The 17,326-nt window shown below is 36.9% G+C and overlaps 1 protein-coding gene across 1 annotated transcript in view; it reads right to left on the bottom strand.

Annotated features, from left to right (window-relative positions):
* Positions 1–17,326, bottom strand: part of trpc5a (transient receptor potential cation channel, subfamily C, member 5a) — a 175,289-nt gene that overhangs the window by 31,724 nt on the left and 126,239 nt on the right. Inside the window, exons 9-10 of the mRNA XM_047386544.1 lie at positions 5,423–5,560; positions 3,510–3,708 (exon numbers count right to left, since the gene is read on the bottom strand). Of these exons, the coding sequence (XP_047242500.1) occupies positions 3,510–3,708; positions 5,423–5,560 (337 nt within the window). The remainder of the gene's footprint in view (positions 1–3,509; positions 3,709–5,422; positions 5,561–17,326) is intronic.

Here is a 17,326-nt window from a genome sequence, read left to right as displayed (position 1 = left end):
TTTTTCTCTGACCCGAATTTTCAGACTAGTTTGACGTGCACATCTAAATATTTCAGCAGCTATACTTATACCAGACCAAAAGGTTTTCAAGTGTCTTACAAGTAAACCCATATTAAGCTGCAAAATATTCATCAGTACTGTCATTTTGCACACAAAACATTTAGTGTTTTAAATACAAACAGGCTTTTTATGACAACTTAAAAAGGTAAATTTCTTCATGGGCTACATTAATCTGCTCGTATGCCACATGACCGCTCACTTTTATTACATGCAGCAAGGAAACAAATGCAATACGTCACTGTGAAAAGGTTTATTTTAAGAACCTGCTGTTTCACAGCTCATCTTGGCTCCATAATCTGAAATTACAGCAAAGCACAAAGATGTGTTCATATTTGTTTTATGTTTTCTTAAAGTTAATAAAAAGCTGTTATGGAGATCTTTGAGACATGCGACAGGAAACGATCTTTCAAATAGGTTTTATGGATTTTATGAACCACAATGGGGCTCATGAAGTACGGCAGTCATTAGCATTAGCTAGCTAATCAATTGAAGACAAATAAATTTTCACGAAAATTTTCAGTATCACTAACCGTTCATAAAAGTCCTGTCAACACTAACTTGGACATTTTCTTTTTTCAGTAGCATTTTAACCTCTTAACCATATTCTCATGGTATTTTGCTGAAAAAAGCAATTATTTTTACAAATGTCCTTAATTTTGGTTAGTCGATGATGCACAGCCCTATTTGTGCACTCAAAGTCACTATTAACCCTGAGCTGTGTGCTGAAAATTAAGTATTTAGATTAAAAGTATTAGTGTTGAAAGGAAATGAGAACCAATAGCCAGTAACACACAATATTCAGTTACTTTAGGAGAATCAATAGCCATTGTTTTTATAGTTTTGGATGACTGCCACATCAGAAAATGAGCAAGCAGCTGAAGATACTATGTAAAGCACTCCATAACAAAGCATTTCAAGAATGGTTGGTACCAACATGACAGAAACTTGAAGGCTTATCTGCTTCTTTTTAATCAGCAGAATAAAAAAAGTCTTCTGATCCCTGTGATCTACAGCATCAGTGGTTTGGATGTACAATACGCCAAGAAGGACTCAAATCGACATACTCTACAGTCCCTGGTGGTGTCTAAGAAACACGGTAAAAATCCCAAATCATTTAAACCATGTTCCCAACACGGAGGTACATAATAATGCAAGCAATAGCTAAAATTAAGCTTTATTGATATTATTATCACCACTTACTTGTCTAGCATGTCTATTTTAGCTCCAAAATCTCTGCATTTTAGTTAGATGGAGATATTTTTTAAATCAAGGGAAACATTTTTTGTTAGAAACTATTTTGGGTAATTTAGTCAAGCCCTAAATTTTCTATGATTGCTACATAAAACCCAAATAAACCAAATATCAAAGTCCAACAAGAAACCCAACTAGTTTTATCCACTACTGGCTACAATGATGGAAACACTGATTGGTACTTAGACTAAAATGTGTCTTTCCAATTGCACATTTTCTATGTAAGTCCAAAACTGTTTCATTTAATCCTACAACAAATCTACTGCATGCTGCATGTCGTCCCCTTAGTTTTACCCTTCTTCCCATCCAGCTACTAATTAATAAAGGCCACTAGTGCCACAGAAAACTACAGATTCAACATCAGCCTTAAATTTTTCATCACCAAGTTTTTAATAATTTAACATATCACTTTTAGTCTAAAACAGTTTCTAAAGCAGTAGCAAGCATATGAAATGACACAGGAGAACAGATGGTTTTATATTTTGTAGAATGATTACAATCAAGATTTAGAAATGATTGGTGTCAGCTCTAAGAGAGAAAGAAGACGGAGATGTAATCATTCATTTTTCACACCTACCCACTTGCACCCACTCACCACCTCCCCTACATGCTCGCAGGCGTCCAACCACACAAATCCGGGAGCACTTAAGCCGGCTGATATCTCTAGATGATTAGCGATCAAGTGCAAAAAGTAACCTAAGATGTTTTTTGACTCATTGTTTCATTGAGAGGAGACAGTTTGGCGGCTTGTTTGTGTATGAATCATTTAAATGTTGATGCAAATGCATCCCTAACATCTATTCTTATTACAACAACTTTGAGACGTTTATTAAAGCGAATGGATGGGAAATAAAATGTAGTGGATTTTATGTTGTCAGTACATTGCAAGATGTTGATAGGTTAAATTAAGGAAGAACAATAAACTTCTCTGTCTTCCTTTACAAAAAATTCCGCATTTCTACCATAATAAGAAAGAAATCCAAGAGATAGGGTTTGCACAGAAACTCTTCTCCAAAACAGTTTTTCTTTTTATAGTTTTTAGATACCAAAAACTAATTTTATTTTCAACCAAACCACAATTTTTCTACATTCCATACCTCATTTTGTTGGTCTCCCAACAGACGTTTTTTTTACCAACCAACCAGTGCACCAATCTGTACCTGCTTTGATAACTCAGATTTGTTTTACAACATAATCATATTTAACTGTGTGAAATTGTGGTTGTGTGCTTTCAATATAAATCCAAAGCTAGAAGGTTGCTAATAGTTCTTTTTTTTTAGTTACTAAAAGGTTTGTTTATAGTTATATAAATGAGATCCAATAGAAGGCCTCAGTAAAAGACAATATATGACTGAACTCGAGTGTCAACCTTTATGTTCGCAAGCAGACACAAAAAAACCTAGTCCTACGTGTTTTTAACCCCAAAAAATGATAAAAACAAACAGTTAAAGTTTTAGAGAAGGGTCCTGAGCAATACTTCTCCAGGTTTCTGAAGGTCTGTCAAAGGTTATTTTCCTGGATTTTGTCAGCTTTTCACTCGTTTTCAGTTGAGTTCCTGTACTGGACCATGTTGTGAAGAGTTCCTTAACAAAATTGTGGAAAGTGAAGAGGTGGAGGACAAAAAGAAGAATCAAACCTAAAATAAAACCTTTCTAATCCAGACGAACAATATCAAAAAATCTTTAAGAAGCAGGGCAAAAATCATTCAGCTGATCATTTGCTGCACGCCTGTTTCCAGAAAATAGCTCTTAATAAAATCCCGTCTGTCGAACAGTGTTACCTTCATTACACCTAAATGCAACTGAAAAACGGAAAATATTTGTGTTTATGGGACAGGCTGTTAAAACAAAGAACCTAGCCTCAAAACACTTCAAATCCATGGGCACCCTTTCTATGTCGATTTAGGGTTGGCCAGTTCCTTTATACAGCATAGAAAAATATGTAGAAAACTGGACTTTTTCAGCCAACTGTTCTGTTAACCTAAACATAAACTCAGGCCCGGTTAGTTCATTTCAATTACCCTAACCCCCTTTCAAGCACATTTACACATCAACTGACATCTCTGTATAGAGTTAGTTTTTTTAGCCACAATCTCATGTTTAGATGAGAGCAACGTTGTCTTTTTACCATAAAGACCAATCATTTTTTCCGAGTTAACTTTTATATAATGTTAATGTACGGAAAGATTCTGAACTTACCCAGCACCCATGGAAGAATCATCCACTCCACAATGGTGGGTGGGGGTCCCTGCATGTGCAGGTTGGTGCGGGCAATGTGCTGCGAAGCCAGCAGGAGGAGGAAGAGGAAGGTCAGGTAGGAGGCTGTGTGACAGATAAACTTGATGAAGGGCTTCTTAATGAAACGTCCCAGAGCGCTCTTTGGGGCCAACAGGTAGATCTGATGAGGCAGAAATAAAACAGAAGCTGGTTAGATGGTGCAGTAGAAGCACAAGGAACACGGTAAACAAGAAGGCCGTGCAGAGGATAGTGAGGGGATCAATAGAGTACCCCAGAGCCACAGCAGGAACAGGGCTCGGAAGATAGTCAGGGATTCCTCAGCCTCATTATAAACTTTTTGATCTCCTGCTATCAGGCAAAACATGCCGCACCAAAAACACAAACCCCACAATGCAAAGCAGCTTTTTGTTACAATCTATAAAGATTATGCCATCTATATTAATGCAGTTATTTACCGTGATTTTTTATCTGTTTAATAATTTTTCACATTAACTGTTGAAGATAAAACAAAGAGGATTTTATGGGAAAGGAAAAAGAGTAAGGAAGGAGTCAAATTAGTGATTTTAAGAAAACGAGAATAGTTCAAACATTTGAGAAAAAACTGCAACATATAAAGAGAAATATCGTAATTTTGAAGAAAGAACAAATAAAGTCATCAATAAAAATAAAACTTGTTACTGCAGATTATTTTTCTGAGGCGGTTTGGGATTAAAAGGTCATCATAGTAATTGTTAAAAAATGTCTTGGAATGAATCTGACCAAATTTGGTTTTAAAGTTTTTTTTTAGACAGTCAGAGATGCAGACAAAATATCTGCAATCAATTAAGATGAGAAAAAAATTTATATACAGTCCACCTGGGACAAAAACCTATTTTGGTCATCTTTATATACTGCATGTTAAACGTGACCCATTAAAACGTCCAGAAATCAGCAAACAGCCTTTTAAGATAGACATGCAATGAAATCACAACATTTTATCTGATACGAAATTATGGATAAGTAAAAATATCCTTCTTTTTCTCATAACTGAAAAACCCCTTTTACACATTCTTAGCAATAAAAAATTTGAGGTGTTTGAAATTGGTTGAAAAACTTCTCAATCAACCTTTTCAATCAGTGCTAAAATCCCATTTTGTGCCCTCTAACATTTAGGGAATTACTAACTTTGGTTTTGCCAGTTGTGCATTTTAAGTTGTTTGTATGAAACATAAATTGAGTAATAAGGATTAAATAGCTTGGATCAAATGTGGTCTAAATGAAGTCGTTAATGTTCAGGACTAAAGGAGCACAACTAATAAACTACAGACTGAAATCACTCATCTGCCTCAACTTCGACTCACTCAGACTCATGCCAAAGAGGCTTTAAATGGAAACGAATGTCGCAAAAACAGAAACAATAAGCAGCTTGAGAAAGGAGACAGTGTTTACATAAATTATCAAAACACTGAGGTGCAGTCACATGGAGGCAGATTACAGCAATTTAAGCACTCCGACTACATTAATCACACTTATCAACATTACAGCCAGAGCGAAATGAACTCAACTGAAACCAGATTGGTGTGTTCTTATGCATGTCTGATTTATTTCAGAGTACCCGAACTCTCTGTATAGGTAACTAAAAGGAAAAATGTGAAAATACTTTTCCCTTGATCTGATTATTCAGTCTACTTTAGCTACATAGACACAAAAAGCTATTGGAAAAATAAATCGGAAAACAAAAGGAAAACTAAACAACAACACTGACTACATAAAACTCCACATGAAATGCAGCTGCTTCTGTTTTCCTGAACACTTTTCTTAAGAAAGAACAAGGTAAAAATTAATTAGGACTCAAGAAAACATAGTCCTGTCCATCATTTCCCTTTTATTCTTACCAGCGAGAAGACTGGAAACAAAAGTCCGATAATGAAGCAGGTCACCAGTTTGACGGCCCAGTGTCGCCTCCTCCAGCCTGGGAAGCCGTCGTACCAAAGAGTGGCCAGTAGCTGCTGGCAGTTTGGCTGCGCTACAAACTGAAAACAGACGGACAGAATTGGAAACGAATGAGAAATAAACCAAAGTCTACAGTGACACCAATGGATTTTAGGTTGTATAAATCCACCTGTAGTTTTATGTACATGTTTAGCATTTTACCTACACATAGACAGTTAGGATTTCTGAAGCACTTTTATAAAGCAGTATTGAACAGTCAATATTTTAGCTGTGGCAGGGATCTCAATGTATCGAACCAGGGACATGCTGGAATATTCAGAATAGAGCTAACAGCTACTCAGATTTAAGGTATTATCTTACCTAACATCTAACATCTTACTTCCTCGCCAAATTATATTAGTAAGTGTGATATCTCTGCTTCACCCTTAACTACATACAGGTCCTTCTCAAAATATTAGCATATTGTGATAAAGTTCATTATTTTCCATAATGTCATGATGAAAATTTAACATTCATATATTTTAGATTCATTGCACACTAACTGAAATATTTCAGGTCTTTTATTGTCTTAATACGGATGATTTTGGCATACAGCTCATGAAAACCCAAAATTCCTATCTCACAAAATTAGCATATTTCATCCGACCCACTGAGGTGCCTTGATACAGCACTCTGGGAACAGCCTATTCATTCAGAAATTTCTTTCTGTGTCTTACCCTCTTGCTTAAGGGTGTCAATAGTGGCCTTCTGGACAGTAGTCAGGTCGACAGTCTTACCCATGATTGGGGTTTTGAGTGATGAACCAGGCTGGGAGTTTTAAAGGCCTCAGGAATGTTTTGCAGGTGTTTAGAGTTAACTCGTTGATTCAGATGATTAGGTTCATAGCTCGTTTAGAGACCCTTTTAATGATATGCTAATTTTGTGAGATATGAATTTTGGGTTTTCATGAGCTGTATGCCAAAATCATCCGTATTAAGACAATAAAAGACCTGAAATATTTCAGTTAGTGTGCAATGAATCTAAAATATATGAATGTTAAATTTTCATCATTACATTATGGAAAATAATGAACTTTATCACAATATGCTAATATTTTGAGAAGGACCTGTATTTCCAAATGTATTTATGTCAGCTGTATGTTTGTCTATGTGTAGCACCTTACCACTAAAGCAAATTTCTCGTACATGTGTAACACTACTTGGCAATAAAGTTTTTTCTGATTCTTATTTCTGATTCTGAACTGATCATTGTGTTATTTCTGTATCTGTTGTTTGATCCTAATCCTGATCCTAGTCATATTTGAAAATTTAATAACGCCCTTTTGGAGAATTCAGAATTCTGTAAAGATGTTAGACAACTAATATTGGAAATCAATGCCTTAAAATTGTCACCTGTAAACAAATGGAAATGGCTTAAATTTAAGGTAAAAAAATTGGCAATTCTAAACTTCAAAAAAACAACAACAATTTTATATAATCACCAATACTCACCCTAACCTTTGTAAAAAGACTGACTAATCACCTGAGGAACTTGTTGAACTAAATAAATTACAGAGTGAATTAGACAACTTATACTTGGAACAAGCCAAAGGAACCTTTATACGCTCTCAAGCTCGCTGAATTGAGGAAGGGGAGAAAAATACTTCCTGTTTTTTTAACCTTGAAAAACATAGACAATAAAAAAAAGAAAATAACTAAACTGAACACATACAGGGGTTGGACAATGAAACTGAAACACCTGGTTTTAGACCACAATAATTTATTAGTATGGTGTAGGGCCTCCTTTTGCGGCCAATACAGCGTCAATTCGTGTTGGGAATGACATATACAAGTCCTGCACAGTGGTCAGAGGGATTTTAAGCCATTCTTCTTGCAGGATAGTGGCCAGGTCACTACGTGATACTGGTGGAGGAAAACGTTTCCTGATTCGCTCCTCCAAAACACCCCAAAGTGGCTCAATAATATTTAGATCTGGTGACTGTGTAGGCCATGGGAGATGTTCAACTTCACTTTCATGTTCATCAAACCAATCATTCACCAGTCTTGCTGTGTGTATTGGTGCATTGTCATCCTGATACACGGCACCGCCTTCAGGATACAATGTTTGAACCATTGGATGCACATGGTCCTCAAGAATGGTTCGGTAGTTCTTGGCAGTGACGCGCCCATCTAGCACAAGTATTGGGCCAAGGGAATGCCATGATATGGCAGCCCAAACCATCACTGATCCACCCCCATGCTTCACTCTGGGCATGCAACAGTCTGGGTGGTACGCTTCTTTGGGGCTTCTCCACACCGTAACTCTCCCGGATGTGGGGAAAACAGTAAAGGTGGACTCATCAGAGAACAATACATGTTTCACATTGTCCACAGCCCAAGATTTGCGCTCCTTGCACCATTGAAACCGACGTTTGGCATTGGCATGAGTGACCAAAGGTTTGGCTATAGCAGCCCGGCCGTGTATATTGACCCTGTGGAGCTCCCGACGGACAGTTCTGTTGGAAACAGGAGAGTTGAGGTGCATATTTAATTCTGCCGTGATTTGGGCAGCCGTGGTTTTATGTTTTTTGGATACAATCCGGGTTAGCACCCGAAAATCCCTTTCAGACAGCTTCCTCTTGCGTCCACAGTTAATCCTGTTGGATGTGGTTCGTCCTTCTTGGTGGTATGCTGACATTACCCTGGATACCGTGGCTCTTGATACATCACAAAGACTTGCTGTCTTGGTCACAGATGCGCCAGCAAGACGTGCACCAACAATATGTCCTCTTTTGAACTCTGGTATGTCACCCATAATGTTGTGTGCATTTCAATATTTTGAGCAAAACTGTGCTCTTACCCTGCTAATTGAACCTTCACACTCTGCTCTTACTGGTGCAATGTGCAATCAATGAAGACTGGCTACCAGGCTGGTCCAATTTATCCATGAAACCTCCTACACTAAAATGACAGGTGTTTCAGTTTCATTGTCCAACCCCTGTATATATCATTTTCTGAAGATGAAAGCAAATTGATAGAGAGATATATTACTTTTATTGCAACCTATATAAATCTTATTACTCTAAAGAAGATTCCTCTATTTTTTTTAAATGCTACAAGAGAATTTAATAAAGTAATTTACACAATTTAAACAGTTTATGGAAAAACAGATTAAAATTGAAGAGTAAGATAAGGTTGTTTTGAACATGTCCTCCGGGAAGTTTCCTGGATAGGGTGGGTTAACAACAGAGTTTTACAAGTTCTTTTGGAAAGAAATTAGACAGATGTTGTTCAAAGCTTTTTTCAGAATCTTAATATTTAATCTTAGTTGTTATAAAGACTTTAAGAAGGCATGTAAAGCGATCCCTTTAGTATTGATCCAACTACTGAAAATTGTCATTGAGTATTCAAAAGTGACCTTCTCGATGCCCATATTAAAAGTGAACGACTGTAACTTAGCTGACTGTAAATGTAACAAGATTATCAATGATGGTATGAGACAAAATATTTACTTTGATTATAATAGAGATTCTTTCAAGAGGCTTCTAAGATAAATATAAAAGCATGACTTCTGCTCATTCCAAATTTGTTAAGATGCCTATCGCTCCTAAAGTGAAGGAGAATCATTTCAAAATAATAAATAAAATATATCCTGTGACCATGTTTCTGGAAAGAAGATTAAAATGTTGATTTATAAATCTGTTTTTTGTCAGTCAGAAGATGAATCCCTAGAGCATTTGTTTTTTCTGTGTCAATATTTACAATGTTTCTGGATGGACATTAGGAACTGGATTAATCTCAAACTTTATATTCCTCCATTGGAAGTTGATGCCATTTTAATTTATTTGGATAACTTAAATCCAGCTGTCTCCGTAATGCTAAATATTATTGTTCTTTTAGCTAAATACCGTATTAATTGCAGTAAATGGAAGGGTAATAAGCCCTCTTTCCCCTGTTTTATTAACAAATAAAAAAATACTATTATTACTAAGTAAAATAAAATGGAAAACAGCTCGAACCATCTCACAACTGATCTCAGTTTTTTTCAGTAAGGCTTTGCTCCTCTGTTATATATTTGTTCATGTCTTTTTATTATTTCATGTCCCCTAGCTTGTTATCCAGCATTAGAGTTTGTACTTTGCCTATATTGTGCTGTATTGTTCTTTACTTAATAAAAAAGAAGCTAACAGTTGCTTGAGGTTAAGCTAACAACTACTCAGAGCTAAGCTAATAGTTAGTCAGAGTTAAACTAACAGCAGCTAAAGGTTAAGCCAAGCTAATAGCAAGTCATAATTAAGCCAACAGCTACTCAAAGTTAAGCTAACAGCTGTTCGAGGTTAAGCTAACCGCTACTCAAAGTTAAGCTAATAGCTATTCATAGTTGAGCCAACAGCTACTCTGAGTTAAGCTAACAGCTGTTCGAGGTTAAGCTAACGGCTACTCAGAGTTAGGCTAATAGCTAGTCATAGGCCCTGTCCCAATACCCACACTACGCCCTACGCCCCTCTATGAAGTGCGTACTTTGTACAAGTGCACGTAGGGTTTAAAGTGCACAGGTTACAAGCGTGCTAAATTGGAGAATTGGGACAGAAGGGGTTACGTCATCGACTTGCACTTGTGCACCGTAACTGCAACATTAAAAAGGATGGTAACCGTCGCTGTTTTTGCAGTCTTGTGGCTAAAACAGTACTTTAAAACTGCAACAAGAAATTGTTTTGAGGAAAGGAAAATGCACGAAGCTAAGGAGGCTTATACACCAGACTCTTTCCGCTCGAATGTTTGTTTGAAAGGTAACTTCAGTGTTATGGCCTACTGACTGCCCGCACTCATTCTGAACCCAGTGGTATCTAACAATGTTGAACTTGGAAAACCAGTAAAAAAAATATATTTATCGGGTTGCTGTCAAAAGTGTACGCAGTTCTTATTATTCTGATTTGATGGTTGATTACATTGATGGTTGTGATGGGTTTTTGCTCAGAACGTCATCTGCAGCAATGAACTATGGGTAATATACTTCGGCGAAGTCCGGGGGTAAGGACCACTCTGGAGAATTGGGACACACTACACACTCGAACCCATCAACTGGAACGCGCAATTCAGGGACACAAGGGTGGAAGTGCAAGTATTGGGACAGGGCCATAATTTAGCCAACAGGTACTCAGCTTACAGCCTTTTCAAGGTAAAGCTAACAGCTACTCAAAGTTAGGCTAACAGCTGCTCAAGGTTAAGCTAACAGCCACTCAGAGTTAAGCTAATAAGTAGTCAGACAGCTACTCGTAGAGCCAACAGGTACTCAGAGTTCAGCTTACAGCCTTCTCAAGGTAAAGCTAACAGCTACTCAGAGTTAAGGTAACAGCTACTCAGAATTAGGATAACAGCTATTCCAAATTAAGTCAACAGCTACTCATAGTCAAGCTAACTGCTAGCAATATCTAACCGGACAAATGAGCTGTATATCAAAACAAAGAATTTTATCTGAAAAACCGTTAACAGAACTTTTAAATGATACCAATATCATGTATGTAGTTTAAAAATACAATAGCTGCAGTGTTTTAAAAAAATATATTTTGGGATGAATTGTGTCCCTCAAATTACATTACAACTTGCCAAAAGCTGTGACACGAAATCATAAAAATACAGCTGAATTTCAAAATGTTTTTTTATTTTATTTATTTGCCATGAAATATTCAGCAAACAATACATTTGGTGATTAATATTTTTTGTAACAACATAGTTGCTACAATAAAAGTCAGGCAATTGACTCATAATAAATTCATAAATCAAAAAAGGTACAGAATTCAGCTTTTTATTAGCATTTATGTATGCGAAATTTGGCCTGGAAGATTAATAAATTAATAAAGAAATCCCTTTCATTCAGCTGAAGTTACATTTCTCACTGTAAAATATGAATATTTGTAAGTTGATAAAATTATACAATGAACAGTTGAACAATGATAGAATATTGTTCCTTAAATTGAAAAGAAATTCAAATTCTATTTCGTTTCAATCAAAACATTATAGTTAAGTTAAATTCTGAAATTAAGACAGAATTAACTTCCAGTTTTTGATGGAATATAGACCTTGCAGGGACTAATTAAGCATGCATTTGCATATCAAATCTGTTGATATTTAGTGCATAAAAGTTAAACACATTAAGTTAGTTACAATGGTTTTTTTGTAGGTAAATCAAACATGGATTTATAGGACCATCACCTTAGCAATAAGCCCTAGTTATTGCATTTACAGGAATGTTAAAGAACAGAAAAAGTGATATTCTGAGTAGGTCTGCTTTTAGTTAGAATTAGAAATTGAAACTGGCACCCAAAATATCAAATAAAAAGCTGCATTTTGAGGGGCTGTGCCGCCAGTAAAGTAACCATCAATCAAGCTATGACAGCAGCCGCAGACCTGTTGGCTACAAACCCCTAGTCTAAATCTAACACCTTTCTCAGAACACATTTCTTGCACATTTCTTGCCATTTTAAACAACTGAAACCACAAAAGAATTCCAGTGGTTAAAAAGAACGCTGTTTTTTGTGTCACACGGTTTTATCAACTGGGCATCCTGAACATTGTGCACTTGACTACATTTCACACAGAACGATTGAAATAGACAACAACAAAGACTGGCCAAAACCTGAAACACATTGAACCAAAATTGTTGAAACTACAATGATGAGTAAATAAGTCTGACTTTCGCTTGTCCTCCTCTCCATGCATCATGGAAGTAGGTAAAGTCTGCAACTATACAAGAAAGCTTGTGTCTTTGTACTCCCAAATGCTCTGCAGTGAGCCTCAGATGAGTAAGTCGATCCAAGTCTCCCTGAGCTTTTATGAAAAAAGGCTACATCCAGCCTTCACAAATTTGTAGTCGCTCTGTTATTGTGATCGCTCTCATTGACATCTTAGTACAAATCCTTTGATAGTGTTTGCATTAAACCAAAGCCTTGTGCGTGTCAGATATTTAGCTGCCCTTTCTGTCCCTAAAGGCCAGACAAGTCCTTCTGTTTTCTGTCACTCTCTGTGTCTGGCAGGTTTCGGTTTCAGTCCTTTATTGCCATTAAGTCTCTTCCCTCTTTTCCCCCCAAAATACATCCCAATTTGTTTTCTTCTTTGCTGTCCCATGTCTGCTTTCTGTGATTAATTTGGTCTGGGTAAAAACCCAAACACTATAAATTAGCTTCACACTCTAAAAGGGCTGCAGAGACAGAAGGTTATCTATCACTTTAAGCTGTGTGTGTGTGGGTAAGATAATGCTAAAAGTGTGTTTTCCTCTCAAACAAACACCCTATTAAATAAATGAAATAAATAAACATCCAACTCAGTACAGCACATCCCACTTTTACACAAGGACACACAACTGTTATAAAGCAAACATTTAGCTAAAAGCTTAAGGAGGCAGATTGCCAAAAGACGATCCAGTCAGTGCTGCTGCTGTCAATCATACGTGATCCTCGGCTACATTTTGACGGAGGAACATTTGGCAATGGCTGTACATTTCCACATGTCCTTGTTTTCTCATGAACATTTCTTATCGGAGTGGGCCTGTTTCATAAACAGTTGATCTTGTCACATTTTATCTGGAACGTTCTTATCTGCTTTTCAGCTCTTCATATTAGACTGAGTCACTACATTTTTACTAAGATGGCTTTGAGCCAGGCTGCAGCATTTTGCTTTGTATTTTGCAAAGAGAGATGTTAGGGATCTGACCATAAGATGTACAGGTCCTTCTCAAAATATTAGCATATTGTGATAAAGTTCATTATTTTCCATAATGTCATGATGAAAATTTAACATTCATATATTTTAGATTCATTGCACACTAACTGAAATATTTCAGGTCTTTTATTGTATTAATACGGATGATTTTGGCATACAGCTCATGAAAACCCAAAATTCATATCTCACAAAATTAGCATATCATTAAAATGGTCTCTAAACGAGCTATGAACCTAATCATCTGAATCAACGAGTTAACTCTAAACACCTGCAAAAGATTCCTGAGGCCTTTAAAACTCCCAGCCTGGTTCATCACTCAAAACCCCAATCATGGGTAAGACTGCCGACCTGACTGCTGTCCAGAAGGCCACTATTGGCACCCTCAAGCAAGAGGGTAAGACGCAGAAAGAAATTTCTGAACGAATAGGCTGTTCCCGGAGTGCTGTATCAAGGCACCTCAGTGGGAAGTCTGTGGGAAGGAAAAAGTGTGGCAGAAAACGCTGCACAACGAGAAGAGGTGACCGGACCCTGAGGAAGATTGTGGAGAAGGGCCGATTCCAGACCTTGGGGGACCTGCGGAAGCAGTGGACTGAGTCTGGAGTAGAAACATCCAGAGCCACCGTGCACAGGCGTGTGCAGGAAATGGGCTACAGGTGCCGCATTCCCCAGACCTGGGCTACAGAGAAGCAGCACTGGACTGTTGCTCAGTGGTCCAAAGTACTTTTTTCGGATGAAAGCAAATTCTGCATGTCATTCGGAAATCAAGGTGCCAGAGTCTGGAGGAAGACTGGGGAGAAGGAAATGCCAAAATGCCAGAAGTCCAGTGTCAAGTACCCACAGTCAGTGATGGTCTGGGGTGCCGTGTCAGCTGCTGGTGTTGGTCCACTGTGTTTTATCAAGGGCAGGGTCAATGCAGCTAGCTATCAGGAGATTTTGGAGCACTTCATGCTTCCATCTGCTGAAAAGCTTTATGGAGATGAAGATTTCATTTTTCAGCACGACCTGGCACCTGCTCACAGTGCCAAAACCACTGGTAAATGGTTTACTGACCATGGTATCACTGTGCTCAACTGGCCTGCCAACTCTCTTGACCTGAACCCCATAGAGAATCTGTGGGATATTGTGAAGAGAACGTTGAGAGACTCAAGACCCAACACTCTGGATGAGCTAAAGGCCGCTATCGAAGCATCCTGGGCCTCCATAAGACCTCAGCAGTGCCACAGGCTGATTGCCTCCATGCCACGCCGCATTGAAGCAGTCATTTCTGCAAAAGGACCAAGTATTGAGTGCATAACTGTACATGATTATTTGAAGGTTGATGTTTTTTGTATTAAAAACACTTTTATTTTATTGGTCGGATAAAATATGCAAATTTTGTGAGTCAGGAATTTTGGGTTTTCATGAGCTGTATGCCAAAATCATCCATATTAAGACAATAAAAGACCTGAAATATTTCAGTTAGTGTGCAATGATTCTAAAATATATGAATGTTAAATTTTCATCATTACATTATTGAAAATAATGAACTTTATCACAATATGCTAATATTTTGAGAAGGACCTGTATGCTGGAGATAGAGTTTTTCGCCTCAAGTCAACTTACCAGTCTTACATTAGATGCATACAGTCTAGTTTTCCCAATGCACAGAATTGCTTTCATTGTTATCCTTCAGCCTAAATATAACATGTTTATTTTTTGTGTGGCCCAGAAAAACATTGGAGTCTTTGAGTGGCCCAGTCAAAGTTTGCAATAAATTCAACTGAGATGCTGTCGCATGACATTAAACAGACCTCATGCTCAAAAACCCTCCAATTAGGCTAATTTTAAACAATCCTTCTAAAGAAGAGTTCATCAAAACCCGTTCTAAGAGACGTAAAAGACAGATTACAAGTTATTACAAACACTTGATGGCAGTTGTTGGTATCAAAGTTTGCACAACCAGTCATTGGGTTTAGGGGACAATCACTTTTTCACATAGGGCCATGTTGGTGGGATAAACCGTTTCTTTTAATAAAAAAATAATTGTTTGAGAACTAAATTGTTTGTCTTTGAGTATGATTGAAAAAGCAAAAACATGGTAAATTTGTACAAATGTCAGAAAAGATGACAGAGCCTTTATACTGAAGTACAAGATTATGGGATATTATGGGATATAACTGCTTCCCATTTGAAATTGAAAATCTCTTGACCTTACCATGGCACAAAATAGCTTTAAGGTTTTATTTTACCTTCACCCAAATATTAAAAGGACAACGTGTCGCAGTAATAAATGCAGGTCCCTCACTACCATCATCAGCTTTGCCAACTGTAACGTCTCCTGATGGTTCTTTAAGTGCACCATCTGAGAACTTTGCTCCAGCGGATCTCTACTCAAAGCAGCAACAACTGGTGCAGGTACTTTCTGAAAAAGATGGAGGACATGCCCCCAGCATTTCAGAGCAGAGAAATCTGATGTTTTTTCATTACTTTTGAGACCTAATTTTATATGCTGAACAGTGCTTTTAATCATTGAAATTTGGCTGGGTGATTAATTACACATATTTCTGTGGTGTGAGAAACTCAGAAAATATATTTATTGCTACTTTACATGGACTTTAAGAAAAAGAGAATGAGAAACAAAATTGCACTCTTTTAAAACAAGCAAATCATTTATAATTTATGTATTTTTTGCAATGTATACATCATGGTTTTAAGTTGTTTGATTGTACTTTAGAAAACACGTGCGTTGTTTCCATTTGCCAATCAACTACAAATACACTACTACAAATATATGTCATCACATTAACCACTATTATCAAAAGTTTTTCATTTTTAGCTCTCAAACAAACAAAAATAGTCTTTTTCTTAATATTGACATTATCATTCCTGCATCACAACAAAAGAAACGTTTAAATTCATTCATTTGGAATCAAATACAGCTGTGCTTCAGTTGTGTTTATGCTCTCCGGCAGTTTTGCACGTTTAACAGACCTTTATGTAAACCTTAGACCAATTTTAGAACAGAAAGTTTTGCTAAGTCTAAACATAGATAAAATACATAGCTCTAAATGAGGACTATGCATTTTTACGCCTAGTTTTTTAGGGGTTTTCTTTAAAGCTCTCACAATGATTATGTTTCCAGTGGCTGGTTCACCTGTTCGACATCTGTTACTCAGTACCTGGTTTTCATGTTAGTTGCTCCTCTAACTATACATGCAGTCTGCTCAGGCAAAACCCAATCGAAGAAGACATTCAGCACTATTTAATATTTAAATGTATTATTTTAAATTATTTAAATGATGAGTCAGGTGTTACTTTTGCTCACCTACAAATTAAATGTTCTGCTACAAGTAATGCTATCTTCTGAGATGTGCATAAGATCTAGTTGTAAATACCTCTAAATAAAAGCTAAAATTTTCATCTCTTACCTACAAGTTGTGTTTTGATCTCAAAAGTAAAGAAATTTCCTGGAATGTTCCAAAATCTTTGTAGGGGAGTGTAAAACTGGTGAGGTACCATCTGTCGGACATGTAAAAAGGAAAAAAACAAAACAATTTGCCAACTTTGAGTAATTGCAGAGGTGTTATTTCTAAAAAGCACTACAAATATGACATCTTCATTGTGTCATTGTTCTTGAGTTTTTGGCCGTGCTCGATTACTTCCACATTTTCTCAGACTTACAGTACTGTGCAAACGTTTTAGGTAGGTGTGAAAAAAATGCTTTAAACAAAGAATGCTTTCAGAAATATAAATGATGATTGTTTATTTTTATCAATTGACAAACAATTTATCAAACATACAGCCAAAGTCATTAAGAACTATCTTCAGTCCCCACAGAGGCCTGATCTCAACATCATGGAGTGTGTCTGGGATGACATGAAGAGACAGAAGGATGTGAGAAAGCCTTCATCCACAGAAGATCTGTGGTTGGTTCTTCAAGATGTTTGGAACAACCTACCAGCCCAGTTCCTTCAAAAACTGTGTGCAAGAGTACCTAAAAGAATTGATGCTGTTTTGAAGGCAAAGGGTGGTCACACTAAATATTGATTTGATTTTTCTTTTGTTTATTCACGGCATTTTGTTGATTGATGAAAATAAATCATTAACACTTGTTTACAGCATTTTTTCCCACTTGCCTAAACCTTTTGCACAGAACTCTATAAAAACCAA

The sequence above is a fragment of the Girardinichthys multiradiatus genome, chromosome 14 (assembly GCF_021462225.1).
Source record: "Girardinichthys multiradiatus isolate DD_20200921_A chromosome 14, DD_fGirMul_XY1, whole genome shotgun sequence".
NCBI classification, from domain to species: Eukaryota; Metazoa; Chordata; class Actinopteri; order Cyprinodontiformes; family Goodeidae; genus Girardinichthys; species Girardinichthys multiradiatus.
The sequence above is the reverse complement of the archived record's forward strand: the minus strand, read 5'-3'. Positions and strand labels throughout refer to the sequence as shown.